General features: G+C 36.5%; 1 protein-coding gene across 5 annotated transcripts in view; it reads left to right on the top strand.

The window, feature by feature from the left end:
* Positions 1–1,328: 1,328 nt before the first annotated feature.
* Positions 1,329–15,872, top strand: part of ETV1 (ETS variant transcription factor 1) — a 33,845-nt gene continuing 19,301 nt past the window's right edge. The window contains exons 1-5 of one of the 5 annotated variants that reach the window (XM_053466410.1): positions 1,329–1,464; positions 1,949–2,099; positions 2,517–2,604; positions 3,617–3,664; positions 9,724–9,777. In XM_053466410.1, coding sequence (XP_053322385.1) covers positions 2,055–2,099; positions 2,517–2,604; positions 3,617–3,664; positions 9,724–9,777 — 235 coding nt within the window. In that variant the 5' untranslated portion in view covers positions 1,329–1,464; positions 1,949–2,054. Of the gene's footprint in view, positions 1,465–1,700; positions 1,771–1,948; positions 2,100–2,516; positions 2,605–3,616; positions 3,665–3,894; positions 4,187–6,241; positions 6,385–9,723; positions 9,778–15,872 lie in introns of those variants that run through there. The other 4 variants (XM_053466409.1, XM_053466411.1, XM_053466412.1 and 1 more) reach the window with 4 other exon arrangements.

Here is a 15,872-nt window from a genome sequence, read left to right as displayed (position 1 = left end):
GGTAGAGGGGATTTGAACACACATGGGATAGGCACGTGGCTTCTGGATCTAAGGTTTGAGTCTTTAAAGCAGGAAAACAGGCAAACCCGATGGGTCTTAACTACCATCAAATTCTTTGTCTCTATGTAGCTACTGTTACCCTTCTCTGTGAGCCCCTATTGAGTTTTAAAGTACTAAGGCAGCTATTACATTTTTTTTCATGTTTTTTTAACTCAGGATTTCTTAGATTTCATGTTTTTGTCGCAGCATAAATACTGCTTTTTGCAAACATTTGCTGTGCTTTTGAAATTTCTTTTGCCTTCATTTTCTTCACAGTAGTTATTTTTTTTTCTAGCTCTGGTAACTTTGGCTTGTTTTCCACCCCTTAGTTCCATGTGACCCTTTCTGGAATTTTTGTGAATGAAGCTCTATAGCTCAAAGGGCCTGGAGGCAAATCTGGGCCGCGAGTCTATGAATAAACACATCAATCAGATTAGAAAAACAAGCGCTCTGATTGGTTGGCCGGCGGAGGCTGAATGGACAGAAGCCAAACCCCGCCTGGGTTACCCGGGCAACCAATCCTGCTCAGGCCGCTCCAGACGGTCTCTGCAAACTGTTGCTCGCGTTACAAGAGGAGGGAACCGGGATACTCGATATCCATCTGAAAAGAAACAACCGAGCCAACGCTTAGCCGAACGGTGCAAACGGAGCGCGTTTGTTTACATGCTCCTCCCGGCTCTCACGCGTCCTACCGGAACCTTAAATCGAATGTCCGTTCAATGAGCGTGTAAATAAATATATGCAGTTAACCCTTCGAGGGCCGATGCTGGTCATTTGCTTCCTTCAGCGCTGTTGTTATGTACAAGCCATTTCCTCTCACATCACAGCTCGCAAGTCACTCATGTGTCATATATATTTATTTATGCATTTAAATCGAAATACACGGGAGTGGGTTGTTGGAAAGTTTTTTTTCCACGCAGTCATAAATGCAGAATAGGGTCTGTGAAACGTTATTAGCGCGGAAGAAGGTGCTTTTTTGGGAGGGGGTGGGGTGTGATGGTGGCTAAATAGGAAATGTCTATCTTGACTGTGTTGTTTGGGGAAGTTAATGGAGCTGGAGGTGAACAAAGCATTTCCGAATTTCAGCGAGAGGGTGAGGAAAGGGCAATAGAAAGGTCACAATGACAGCTCCCCCGGGGGGGATCAGGAGCCATTGTTTTTCTTATCAGAGGGAGAGGGAGAAGCCTGATTGACAGCCAGAAATCTGATCCTGTGAAAGAGACAGAGAGCCAATGGGAGGCAGAGATCTATCAGTTTGGATAGGAGGCCCCTGGAGGAGAAGCGGAGGAAAAAAAACCCACACAATCCAGCTCTGTCAGTGGCGCTTTCTGCTTCCACGGGGGGAAGTGCAGGGGAATAATTAACATACACATAGAGATTTTGTATTAAATTTGGAGGGATTTTGGTGCTGCCGATCGCAACCAGGTGGGTCGAACAACTTTTTTTTGTGTGTGTGTAATTCGGTTTGATAGAATCCCGGAGGGGAGGGATGTGTTCTGTCCACGCGCGTTTGGGTTCTGCGGGTTCTAGTGTTCGGACTTTACCCCCCCCTTCCAAATCCAGCACTTCTATGGTTAAAGAGATCCTCGGGAAGGTATCTCCGCCTCTAACTCCCGTTAGGTGCAAAGCAAATCATTCTGATCGCCATTACTAGTTTTGCACACGTTTGCAAATCAGAGACTTCACTTGCACCGATCTCATGTAACCGGGGTGTAAATATCCAAATAGAAGGTCGTTACTTCCGTTTAAAGTGGTTATTTGCAAGTTTTTTTTTTATTTTTTTTTCTCAGCCATCCTTTCATGCAAATTCGCTTTAGTGCTTCGCAGAGCTTTTTATGAATGGGGACTGTTGAAGGTTAATTAGCTATGCAAATTCAAGCCTCTCATTCATGATTTTTTTTTTCTAAAGCCATCTTGTTCTCTGTAGGTTGCTTGCAGCCCAGATCCCGAGGAAACCACCAGATAAATGCCCACAACACCAATTTCTGACTTAAGATTTCCTTAAGAGCTGCAGGATGGATGGATTTTATGACCAGCAAGTGCCTTACATGGTCCCCAATGTGAGTCTTCCATCTAGAACGTTGTGTTTGTAAACACAAGAGTTGTTTGTTCTTAGAGATCTTTTGTTTGTTTTCGTATATCTATTTTCTGATACTTTGAATCAGTTTTCGGAGTGTTAACCCCTTTTTTTCGCCTGTGTTGTGAAAGAAATCTTGATTACACACTTTATTAATCAGCGTCATAACTTTCTGGCAGTGGAATATTTGAATGCATCTTATGCAATAGAAGTAGTGATGAGACAGACCGAGTTATATAACTTGCACTTAGGCTATATTTTTTTTTTATAAGTTCTCGTAGCCTTCGGATTCGGTAGATTTGAAGGATCTTTAATCCTCGGGATAAAGTACAGGTTTAAAGCCCTTTTTTTGCCTGTTCTCTTGAGTTTGTCTCAGACAAGTCATTCTTGCTGTTTTTAGAATCAGAGTGGGAGAACCTGCAATGAAAGAACAACAAGCCTCAGGAAAAGAAAGTTTTTAAATAGAGACCTGGCTCATGATTCAGAAGGTGAGGATTCGCATACCCCATGCTTTTGTATTGTTTTGACTTCAGTGCCTAACCCCTCCGTTCATTCACAAAAAACTGTTATGAGCAAAACCTGTTTGTAAAGAGCACACACGGGCTGATCTCGCTGTACTACACAACTAAGCCTGGCGTTATTCACCCTCTTTTGCTTATTTGAACTAAATCTAGTTGAACTTTATTTCTCATTTTAACCCCTTGCTTATCATGGTGTGGTGAACCTAAATCTAACCGAACTTTATTTCTCGCTGTCCCTGTCCCAAATTTCCCGTTCTAAATCTAACGTTTCTCTTTTTTTAACCCCTGGCTAATGTTGATGTACCACAACTAAACCTGACTTAAATTGCCTTCTTTCTCTTTTTTTTTTTCTTTTAACCCTTGTCGCAAGTTGCGTGCTTTTGGAATGCAAGTAGTTTTTTTTTTATGGTTCTGTTTACATGATACGCTGTCCGGTTGAGAGCCCTCTCACATTTTCCATCTTCCTCCATATACTCTGGTGTGACATCATACACCCAACTACCACTTCTCGTCCTACCTTTTGTTCGCATACAATTGTGCCCTAATCAAGAACATCAAACAAAAAGTAGTAGGAAATGGGGTGTGAGGGGTTCACACCCCATTTCCTACTACTTTTTGTTTGTATTGTGTACACGTGTTTACCTATTTAATGCGGGACGGGACTGCTTTATTCGAAAAGGGTAACTTTTATTGCACTGAAACCCCTTGAGTGCCAGAGTGGTGTGAAATAGGCTTGTGAAGTATCTTCCTATGCCTTTGGTATATATTGTATGTTTACAATGGTGTTTGTTCCCTGTGGTTTGGTACAAACTAAGAGCACCTTTTTGTTTTTTTGGGAGTGAAGTTTGTTTTCTGTAGATACCTAGCAATTAGGTGGTTGGGTGTTGTGTTGGAGCAAGTCATCTAAAAATTAAAGTTTTAAGCAGATCTGTGCAAATGCTCCTTTTTGAAGCATGTTTTTCAAACTTGATATCTACAGAACTGTTCCAAGATCTGAGCCAGCTGCAAGAAACATGGCTTGCTGAAGGTAAGAACCAAGAAAAAAAAATGCCCATTAAAGATGAAAAACAGGAGGGGGGAGGGAAAAAAAGTCCTGAACTTGCTGTCTTAATGTTCAGCCCAATTAATTGAGCTCTAAAAGAGCCACCTCATGTGTCATGCATACATTAGAGCCTCTGATGAGTTTGTCTTTGGAGACTCTGGGGCTGCGCTACCCAGTGTCATCACAAATTACCAGGAGAAATTGCTTCCAGCTCACAATCACATCTGCTTTTGGCAAGAACTAATGCTCCAAGACTTCAAGTTCTAAGCCTCTGTTCGGTTTTTAATTGCAATTGATCAGGTTTATATCAGTGTACCTCAAGAGACTGCATACAGCCAGAACAGGGCTTGCTGTTTTCTTTTGAGCAGCACACATGATTCCTTGGTGTTCTGGAAGAGTAGCTTTCTGATGGCAGAAATTGGTTTCTCTGAGTTCATCAAGACGGGATGCTTCAAGAATTAAATGCAAGTGTCTTCTTTCCATCTTGCTCACAGCATAGGAGTCTAGGTGTGTATTTTTCATCTTCACAAGCAAGGCTTCGTTTCTTTATTTTTTTTTTATTTTTCTTTTTTTATACAAGTTAATGAAACCCAAGTTTTAGTTGAGTTTTGAAGCATTTCAAGATATTGTATCTTAAGTTTTGATACTTTTAATAATCAGTTTTAATATTGTTATTTTGTTTGCCATTTGTGGTGAATTGTTACAGTTGGATTTAGGTCTATTATCTTCTTTTTTTATTTTATATTTTTTTTTATACAGTGATAGTAGAAAGGCTTTAAACAAAGACTACTATTGTACTCTAGACCAGTTCTCATTCCTAATTACAGCTGGCTTGTTAAACTTGTATTTTTTTAATATTAGTGATGGCTATTTTTGGTTGTTTTTTGTAATGTTCTTTAAAACCTAATTTTTAATTTACATTTTGATTTTTAATTTACACTGAATATGAAACTAAAGTACACAGGATAACGCGTGTTGGCACAATCTAAACTAGTTGATATAAGCTTCACAGATGACTTGGCAATTTTAATATTTTAACTAACAAATGTCAAAGAAAGGGTAATTTATTTTTATTGTAGACATCTATTAACCTGATAACCCAGGGTAGTTTTTTTGTATGTGCTAATATCCACTTTTATAATTCGTATTTATTTTTTATGAATATCTGTATTTATTTAGATGCCATCATAAAAGTAATATTCTGCAAATGAGCAGCAAACACTAATGCAATAACAGGATGTTACATTCATGCTTTTTCCCACTCATCATGTCATCGGTTCTATATGTAGAGCCTCTCTCTTTGTTAATTTGGAATAAATTGTATGCCGATAACAAAATATCCCCCCCCCATACTTTTAAAATGAAATAACCTACCGCTAATAGTAAAAATAGACACTGCCGAGGGAAGAGGATCTTGTGCATAAACTCTATAGAATATATAATGTATATGTTAATTTCTACTTCTACTTTTTGAAAATGTCTCATGAATATTTTGTTATTGTGCTGGTGTTTTATCATGTGGTTATGTGGAATATTTTTGGTTGAATAGCCAGGAAGTTGATGATTCAGCGTTCTGGTTAATAAGCCAGGTGTAATAGACCTGCCTGAACAGGTTTTGTTGTCTGAATGGGCTTGTGATTGTAAAAATGTTTTCAGTATTGACCAGACAATGTCTCCAGACCTCCATGTGAAATACTACTTTCATAATATCTATCTATCTATCTATCTATCTATCTATCTATCTATCTATCTATCTATCTATCTATCTATCTCTTATTTTTAGTGGCATTGTGTGTTGGTCACCAGGTCAGTGAGTGACTCTTTAAAAATATAAATAGTGAAATCAGCCTTGTACTTTTTTTTCCTTAATATCTTCAGGCCTTCACAGAAGATATTGTCTTTTTTGTTGTTGCTCTTTTGGTAAAACTTTGTGGCATGTGTTTGTGTTTGTGCTGGCTAAAGTTACCGGGTAGCTTTTATAGATGAATAAGTTTGTTATTCCGGTTTTGGCAGACGGGGGGGGGGGGTCCTACTGGTACTTTTTAAAGTAAAAGACCCATTTCATAGATATTTCACAGTAATTATCATTTATCAGGGGATCTCAAAGGTTTTTATGATGATTTAATAAATGTTAGTCGTCTGTTCAAAATGGCCAGGGGTCATTTCGAGATGATATTCCCTTTAGCAACCTAGAATGAACTCTACTGTAAGTGCATGAACTGTGATACTTTCTTATGGAATCACTTACTAACAATGAAGGTCGGATTTTTTTTCTTTATAATCAAAACACTGGTGAGGAAATTGTGTTCATTTGCTGAAGTCTTACAGAATAAAAATGCTACTGCATTCGTAAACTGTCCATGGGTGTAATAAGCTTTCTATGTTTTTCTAAAACATTTACAGAAGCTGCCCCGCTTCTCTAATCATCAAAGTTTAAGATGTCCATATGTTTAGTACTCTGTTGGGTGAGCAGTCTCGCCATTACGGAAACATACGTGTAAAGAACACGGTGTTCGTATGTATGCCTTTATGAGGGGAGGAGTTTTGCTTTGAATTCACCCCTTCCTGCCAGATGGGCACCCAAGGGTGTATGAATAAGCTCTCCTAAACGGCAAGGTATTAGTGATACCCCTAATGGTAAAGAACAATGAGCCCAGTCTTATTTTAATTAGAATATGGCCTTGTGTGAAAATATGAAGTTTTAGGTAAGTATTTTTCCTATTTTATGTTTTCCATCTGTTACGGTGCTTGAATAATGTGCCAGTTATTTGCATTTAGTTCAATGCAATATGTTTTGGCTAACATGTAGTTAAACTTTTTTAAATCTTTTTTTTTTTTTTAACCAAAATCGGAGTGTGGGGGTAAAGTCATATTGTGAAATAATTTACTTATTTGATTTTAAAATTAGACACCAAAAATACACAATATTACGTATATCGTGCATGTTCTGAGTCTACTTGTAGTCCAGTGGCTTACGCTTCAGTACGGACTTAGGGAAGATACTGCTTGGTGTCTTTATTACCGAAACAAAAACACCTAGAGAAGTTGAGCTGAATTTTTGTAGGCCGGTGCAGAGCTGCTCGGAAAAACAACTCTTTAAGTTTTGTTATTTAGAATGAACGTGAAAATGCTTTCAGGCGAATCATCCGGTTAAGACATTCATCTTTATTTCTTGTCTGTAACAGAGCAAACATCTCGCCGTGTTTACATAGAAAATTCAGCCTTCGTTTTGCTGCAGGTTTCTGGAAGGGTGTGACACGAAAAGCCTGTGGTTGGACCACATGGTTCAATGTGGACTGTTTTTGTGAATGAAGGCAGAACTCCAGTTCTGACTGCTTGTCTTGAGAAATTGCTTAGGAGATCAGCTGTCTCATTCACTGGCAGAAAGAATGACTCATACATCTTCTGCCTTGTTTGGCTTCGGGTCATTGTTACAGTGGATAGACCTTGTTTTAATTAAAATACTAACCCTTTGCATGCCGAAGTCTTTTTCACGCTTGCTTGAACAACAGCCTGGTTCCTTAAAGGAAACTTTTTTTAAACAATGTATTGTATTCTTTAAGCAGTGTTTTTTTTTTGTGTGTGTGTCTGTATAGCAACCGCATAGAAAAGGCTATAATGATTCGTTTTAAATACCAGTGATTTTCCTTGCAGATGATTTTGTAAAAATGCAACATATTGGGGGTGGGTTGGAACTGGCATGTAGATAATGTTAATACGGCTCCCATCTCCACCTCCGCAGCCGCTAATAATAAGAAAAAAACATGCTTCCGATTCGATCTCCAAATAGCTATTAGCTTGACATTCTAGCATAACTCATTAGATACAAAGAAAAAGAAGCTTTATCATGCTTTGTTTCAGAGTTGTTTCTCTGTTTATCTTACTGATACAAAGGAGTGAAAACTACTACTGCATGTGGAGGGTTTAATAACGACTGGTTTTATCTAAGCAATTTCTTAAAAAGAATACAGAAATACTTTATGGAGTGTGGCGCAGCGCAAGAGCAACTTAGAAGTAAAGTTAAATTAAATGCATGCTGTGGTCATTCAAGCGAATGACCCCGTCTACCCCAAAAACGATTTGTGACCTTTATTGCTACTATAGCTTTATTAACATTATATATATATATATATATAATCAGAGTAGGAGGCTCTTATATGCCATCCAATGATTGTTTCTATGCTACTAGCTGTGTAGATTATTGTGAGTATACAGTATCTGTAATAATAAGCCCAGTGTTCTTTCTTCTGACTTCATCCCAGCACTCATGCCGTTTACCTCTTCTATGCCTTGCAACTTCAATGCTCATCCTTGTGTCATGTAAAACATTTTAGCTATTTGTTTTTATCGTATGTTTTTTTTATTTCACAATTCCGTGAGTGGCTCTGCGATATTTTGCCTCTTGGGTGTTTTTGGACTCGCATGTCATACACGTGTATGAATATTCATTAAAACCTTACTTTAAAATGCTCTACTTTAACAACGTGTATTCTGACTTTACTTATTTGGGAATCGTAGGGTTATACATACTGATATACAGAAACGTAATAGTGTTCTCTCTCTTTTACATCTTGCTTCCTATATCCCTTTTCCCCCCTAAGTTGTTCCGAAAGCCTGAAGGCTTTAAGACTTTGAGTTGCTGTGCTAGTGGCTTCCCTTATGAATGAGTTAATAAATCGAGTCCATCTGGTTTCCGGTTCACATTGCTGTGATTGATGTAACTTGAGCATGAGATTGCATATGCCATTTGGTAGTATTAACTCTTTTTAAGCCACAGCTTCTAGCACGCAGAGCGCTGGAGTACATTTATGGGACCTTTTGACATTTATGCTGTCGAACGGACATGTTTAGACTCTACACTTTTGGTAATGAATCTGATTTATGTTGGTATTCAGAGGGCCCTCTTGATCCAGCATAAACGTTACAGAGCTGAGTAATCTTATGATCAGGACTGAATGTATTTATTACCTTGTGCAGAAACTGTTAACTACTGATTTTTTTCCAACTGTACTTTGGTTCTAGATAGACCTTCTGTTTGTTTGTAATGGTTGCCTAGACTAATGAGGATTCTGTTGTTGGTTCCCAAAGGAGAAATGGGTGATTTTTAAGTCATCAAGCACCTTGGATTTTATTTCTATGTACAAAACGTGCTATATGAAACTTTGTAGTTAATACTCAATACATATATTTTTGTGAACATGAGTGGATATATTGGCTTGAGAATTGTCTTTTTTTTTTCTTCTAATAGTAGCATGCTTTAGGTATTTCTCGATGAGAATACCAATGTATTTCAGAGTGTAAAAAAACATTGCGTTTAATAGTTACCACTGATAATGCAAGGAAATCCAATACAAGAGTGACCAAAACCCTGTAACGATAAGATTGTGCAACGTTAATTGCCCTCGGTCTTGTATTTTGGAACCTTTGCTAGAAGAGAGCTCCGTTGTCCTACTTCTTTAAATTAAACTTTATGACAATTAATTTAAAAAATGATACTGTTCCTATTTTATTTCTATTTATGGAAGGCAACACCTATGGTCTATAACCTAAAATACAAGTAATAATTAAGGACAGTTTTTTTTATGTCATACTAAAAAAAAAAAAAAAAAAAAAAAAATCTGTGATCTGGCTACTTAATCCTTACTCTGAAATGTGAGATGTTGTACAGTATTACAAAGCTGTATTTTATATAACATTTTTCCATAGTCATTTCATTGGCTTAAATGTATGTAAATCTTTATGGATCCTTTTTTTTTTTTTTTTTTTTTTTTTTTTGCTTTCTACAAAACAAGATATGACACAATACACATGGCATTCATTGAAGTAGAACACTTATGAATAAGCTTGATAGTTTTATTCAGTGTTGGTTACATCCCTTGTGCTCCCTCTCCCTTAATTTAAAAAAATCCAGAATGGGGAATATTTTATCTGGGAATGGTATTTGTTATTAGATGCTATGCGAAAAGTATGTCCCGCTAACCTAAATTTAAAAAAAAAAAAAAAAATTCTAATGTGGACGTTTCCCTTTTCTATCACTTTTTCAGCTCAGGTGCCTGACAATGATGAGCAGTTTGTTCCAGATTATCAGGCTGAAAACTGTAAGTACAATGTCACTTTTTTTTGTAAATCTCTCATTTTGAACTACTTCTAACAAAAGTGTTTTTGTTGATCATATTCACTTGTGATGATTTTGCTGATTTTTCCACTGCAAATCTCTAAATAATGTTTATTTTTATTTTTTTCAATTTAAATGCAGTCCATAGAAAGTAAGTAGTTCTATAATAACTGGTTGGGGATAGTTCTATGGGGAAGGTGTGCATTGTTCAGTTGGTTTCAAACTACCTGTTTTATCTTTAGGAAATAGAAATTAACATACAATTTATCGTATAAGTATAGCCTCAATGAACAACATGCATAATCTTAAAAGGAAACATGGGTCTAGATTTTTGTTTGCAAAAATATTTTTAATATTTAGTATTATTAATTATATTTTATGACTTTGAGAAAATATTTATATGGCTCCATTTATATTGCTTTCATATTTAACGCATTCTTGTCTTTCTGTGTTGCATTTTTGTGCTGCAAAACAACGTGCAACTTAATTGGTGGCTAAATTATAATAATTACTACCTTGTGATCGTAAAAATATTTGGTTTCTATGAGATGCTAAATTGTGTGGCAAACTTCTGAAATGTATATACAGTTTCCAAAAAAGTAAATGTGCGTGTGTGTATACGTGATATTAAATATAAGTCAAACTACTGAAATCAATGGGTATGCACATATTTATTTTAGGAAATCCATCAGGTTTCACCATGAAAAGGCTTAATAGTCTTGGGAAGTAATCCTTACTTTTATGCATTTTACCAAACAAAACCCCTCCACTTGTTCAGGTTTAAAACACCAAAACTTTTAAAGTTTGTCTTAAAGCTTTATTGGTCATTCTTCTAATTTATTTTAATCATTGTGCAGTAATGGAATGGATATAGTCTCTTCAGCCTTAGTGACTTTGTTACAGGAATTTTTATTGCTTTATGATAACCAGCAAAGCTTGTTTAATAGACTTGGTCGGCAAATCCCAGCCAGATTAAAAAAAAGTTTTGAAAGTCGATATAGAGATTATTTATTTTGATGAGGCAGGGCGTAGAGCCGCTAAGTTAGCTGTCGCGTTTCAGTACTTCTCAATTGTCATGAATTTTAATGATTTTTTTAATACATTTAAACATTGCATTTAGGTTTTGGTTTATTTTTTTATTTATATTTTTGGCCAAAAAGTATTGAAACTCATTGCGGAAGTGAACTTTGTGGCTGCTTAGGTTGGCTTGGCTTTATTATGGTCAATACACATGACATGATATTCGCAAACCGTACGAGATCCGATTCAGAGTGTTCTAGAAATTTATAATAAATATAAATTTAGAATAATTTTACTTAATGTTTGTCAAATAGACAATTTAACTGTAATAATACTGTTCTACTTCAATTCTTAACACCCAACTTATTTAATTCAGTAAAACACTATGTGTCCAAACAGGGGTGCATCTTCATTTTTTAGTTGGTTCTCATCAAGTCCAGCAGCAAGAAATGACTGGGCAGCCTTGTCTTGTGTGTTCGTCATCAAACTCTATATCAGTGTAGTGACACAAGGTTCATCTCGAGAGATCATACTGAGCGGACCCTGTGACCTTTAACCCGAAGGAGCAGCTGTAGATAAGCAGAGCAGTTTATGATGTAACTCCTGAGTGGATGCGATACACGGTCTAAGAATAGAGCTAAAGAGGAAAGGTATTCTTAAGTGCCTTCCTGAGAATTTCGGGGTATTAATGATGTCTGCTGCGTGTAGCCGACCCGTAGCTGTAAGCACAGCTCAAATATACCCTTTGCCTTAAATTAAAATAGTCTACAGTTAATCATTCACTACATTTCTAATGGTTAGCCATACCCAGACTTGCGTATAATTGTCTTATTATGTCTCTTATGCAACTGAAAAAGTCTAGTTGCTTGTCTCTTCTGACCGATAGAGTTGGACGTATAGCTTCTACCTCCTATCATTTAACCAACGGGCCAGTTATAAATTACCATAGTGCCAGTGAAGCTAGTCATGACTGTATATTTTGCAGAAAAGTTACAACTCGTTCATTTTCGTAGTTGTCCTTGGACCCTGAAGACTTGAGGTGTGTGGGGGGGGCAGTAAACACTGCCATACCCTATTTCATTTGGTAGGGCTTCAGTGCTGAAATCTAGATTGGATGCGTTTGAGAGCATTGTTAGCTGTATTGGATGTGTGCAGTAGGTGTACATGTGCAGTTCTAAATGGTATTCATAGCTATTAAAATGTTTGTTTGAACACATCAGAGATATTAATGATATTTTGAGGACTTTTTGTGAATAGCGAAGATAAAGTAAGATCAACCTCCTTTCTATGAGCCTAGCCAGACTTGCCTTCTGTTAAGTCTTTACGTGAGGACCAAAAATTACAATGGAATAGGAGTTTGATCGAAAACCTCCATACTTGTGGAACCAGATGTTGGGCCAAGCAGACCTGTCTGGGTATATTAGAGATAAAATGACTCCCTATAACAACATGGTATCTTGTCATGGAAGCCTTTTTCTTTCTATACGTGCTTTAAAGGCTTCTAAAGCTAAGATGCTAGTTAGAGTAACCAGATCATCAATGTAAAACATGATGCCTATAAATTATAGATGCCTCAGTCCCATCTTTATGGTTGCGGGACGTAGTTATTGCACTTGCATTATTAAATATATTTAATTTCTGCGTCTGAGTGCAATATTGTACCAGTCGAGGACTTTAGTGTACCTTTCTGTTTCTGGGTAATAGTGTGTAGGGTTACCATATGTATCATAACAAATCGCTTCACTGGATGGAGGATTTGATTTGTGAGGCTAGATTAACCTTTATATTGTGTTCTACATCTTGCGTTGTATTCATTTAACAGTGAGTCGTAGTTCAGGTATCATTTTAGTTTTCAATTTCCTTGATTTGACCATGTAACGTGAGGCCCCGATTGCGTTATTCTAGCGAGAGGAACTTGACAGCACTGCCCCATCGTAATGTTTTAGCCAGTACATTAAGATAATTTCTTTTTGGCCTCAATTCATAAACTGCTAAATAAACACACAAACACATTTTTGTGCTGCTATCTGCAGTTTTATCTAAGTGATTTAGTCTCTTTATGTTTTCGTTTTTGGTTTTCTGCCGACCATGTCTGTCAATGCCTAACATTTCCTCTGTGCTCATCGCTGTTTGTAGCCATGCGTAAAGACACCCAACATCGGTTTGCTTTATATGTTTCAAATATTGGTTACTCTTCTTTCTTTACATTGTAGACAGCTAATATTTGGAGAGACAGCCATGCTCTGTGTGTGTGTTCTTTTTGTGTAAATGATTACAACGGACATTCATTAGTTACCCACACAAATGCACTTTCATAAGGTGACAAAGACTAGACGTTTAGTTTGCAAACATTCCTTGAACATCTTTAACAGTAATTTTAGTGTTTTGACAGATTTACTTACCACATACCCGTTAACCCATTAACCGCATGCATACATACACACTTGGCACCTTTTTTGATTTTTAATTTATTTCACATTCATATGGTAGTCTTATATCTACCAGTCCATATTTATATAATACATTACATTTTACATATTATATATTTTAGCCTCGACTATTATTGCTTTCCTCATAAAGGATTAATTTATTGGAATCCCTGATTAACGCTTTCATTGCTCTACTACTTTATTCAAGTAGTAAACTGTATAATCTGAATATTAATTTCAAATAAAATCTTTTGATAATTTCAGATGAATAGTAGGATTTAAGACATCTGCTTTGCAAAAAAAATATTTATCTAATTGTTTTTTTTTTTTTAAGACATAGTGGTAAATTGAATATAAAAACAGAAATATGAAACCTATACTTCCATCACACTACTCAGGCACAAGAATTTATAAACAGATTATGTTCTGTTTGCTTACGCAAAGGCAGCCATCTCTATTTATTTCTTCCATTGTAATCTTCATAGAATAAAAAAGAAACCTTTAGGGCTCTGTATTGTCCCTTCCCACCAGGGAATTCTGACTTCAGTAAACTGGGGTGTTGCTACTAAGGCTGTAGATTATATATCAGGCACCATGTTAACGGATGTCGGTATATTCAAAGCCCTTTAAGGAAAGATTTGTTGCATTCAGCAATACCCTATTACATATAGTTTCTCCTTGCATTGTTTTCCACCCATGTAGCTCTTGCATTTCCTTTCTCCAGCCAAGGATCCTAATATCAAATGTTTCTTTAGTGTGTACCCACTATAAATCTTCTTAAGTAGCCCAATGAACCCAACTGGAATTACATATGCAGTAAGATTATTATTGAAAATAACTATTTAATCTTTTTTCTGAATTAACCACCATGAAATCTATAGCTGCCAATGCTTACCAACAATTAACGCTGTCAATATATAATGACAAAACATTGTGTAAAAAAAAATAAGTGACGTTTTTCTTTAAGGATTCCTGATGTCAAGAAAAGTTAACTGGTTTGACCCTTTTCTAATGTTTTTAAAGTACTTTTAATTGTATACCTATCCAAAAACAGCCTTATAAGGAGCTAATAAAATCTATTTATAGGTCATTTGTAAAGAACTACTTAATCTGAAACCAGACACCATTTTGTTTATAATACATATGATGTTGGTTTGTTGAAATGTTCTTATTGTCTAATTTTCCAGTCATTTAGTGTATGCTTTCCCTTTATTACAACCTCAAATGTCATCTGTTACCTAATAAAGGTTTAATATATTTAATAATGTTACACAGATACCTACAAAAATAGTTATATATGGAAAAACCCTTCACTAGTATCTGTTTTACATGTGAGGCCTTGTTACATCTGTAGCTAAAACTGTTATTCCATAGCCAAATTGCCACTTTAAATCTGAATTGTTTAAAATGTCATCTCTTTACAATTCATGTCTCTGTATCCAAGATAACACAAGCGGGGTTATCTCCTAGAATTGATTACATTACTGAGCTCCTTGAATTTCGTTAATTTCCAACCTGTTTTATGGTTAAACATAAAAAAAACACAAGTACTTTGGACACAGGAAGTTAAGACATTTTGGGTAACAAAACAACTGCCCATATTAGTGAAAATCAATTACATAGGCTTAATAGCATAATGCATTCATTATGAGGTCCCTTTTGGCCTTAACTAATTGTTGTAAATGTTGTATGATTGTAACAATAATGTGCACCATCTGCATCCGGGGATGTGTCTTTTATTTTAGTTGGATGGGTGTTGTTTCTCCATGAGGTTTCATAAGAAAGAGGATAAAAAAAAACAGATACATGTTTGGGCCTAGGCCTAGTATGGCAGGTCCAGGGAGGTGGAAGCCCCTCTCCTGACCTCTTGCCCCTCCTGGGCGATGAAGCTCCCTGTAATGCCACTATTTAATGAACCGGTTAAAAGGGCGATGACTGTTCTCCCCAACTGTCTTATTAACGCTTTGGACCACTGTGTCGGCAATGCCTCCATATCTCAATTCCCAGCAAGGTGGCTTAAGCCAGGGCAGAAGAGAAGATAAAGAAGTCTCTGGCCAAATGAAGAAGATCATTAGAAAAAAGGTTGTCTGTAGAGCACATGTAATATGTTTCGCCAGTCATGTGATAACATGGATTATATAATGTGTAACAAACTTGTCATTGGCAGCTGTGTAATATTGTCTCGGACCAGAAATCCATGTGAATTTGGAATAGTTTATTGTTTGGGGCTAAGAAATGTTACTAATCAATTGTATAACAAACCTGTACAAGGTAAAACAAACAAAAGCTTCTTGACGGAGAAACTTTTATAGTCCTTTTGTATTTTTTTTTTTTCTCCAGTTTTTAATGGCAGTTTAGAAATGTTATCGCTAGATTTGTCACAGACATAATTCACATCTTTCTTCGGGCACAGTAAACAAGAGAAATGGTTTAATGGTTCCATAAAAGGCACTCTATGCTGATAGCTGAGATTAGGCCTTTCAGTAATGGATTTTGGTGTGGGGGAAGGGCTTTGGCTTGGCAGAGGGAAATGTACTGGAAGAGAATATTTGAGAGGCACTGATATATGTCAAGTGCTTTCAGCTTTGTTGTGTGTACAGGAAGACAAATTGAAAGATCTTATGACACT

Source organism: Spea bombifrons, chromosome 5 (genome assembly GCF_027358695.1).
Source record: "Spea bombifrons isolate aSpeBom1 chromosome 5, aSpeBom1.2.pri, whole genome shotgun sequence".
Classification (NCBI taxonomy): Eukaryota; Metazoa; Chordata; class Amphibia; order Anura; family Pelobatidae; genus Spea; species Spea bombifrons.
The sequence above is the reverse complement of the archived record's forward strand: the minus strand, read 5'-3'. Positions and strand labels throughout refer to the sequence as shown.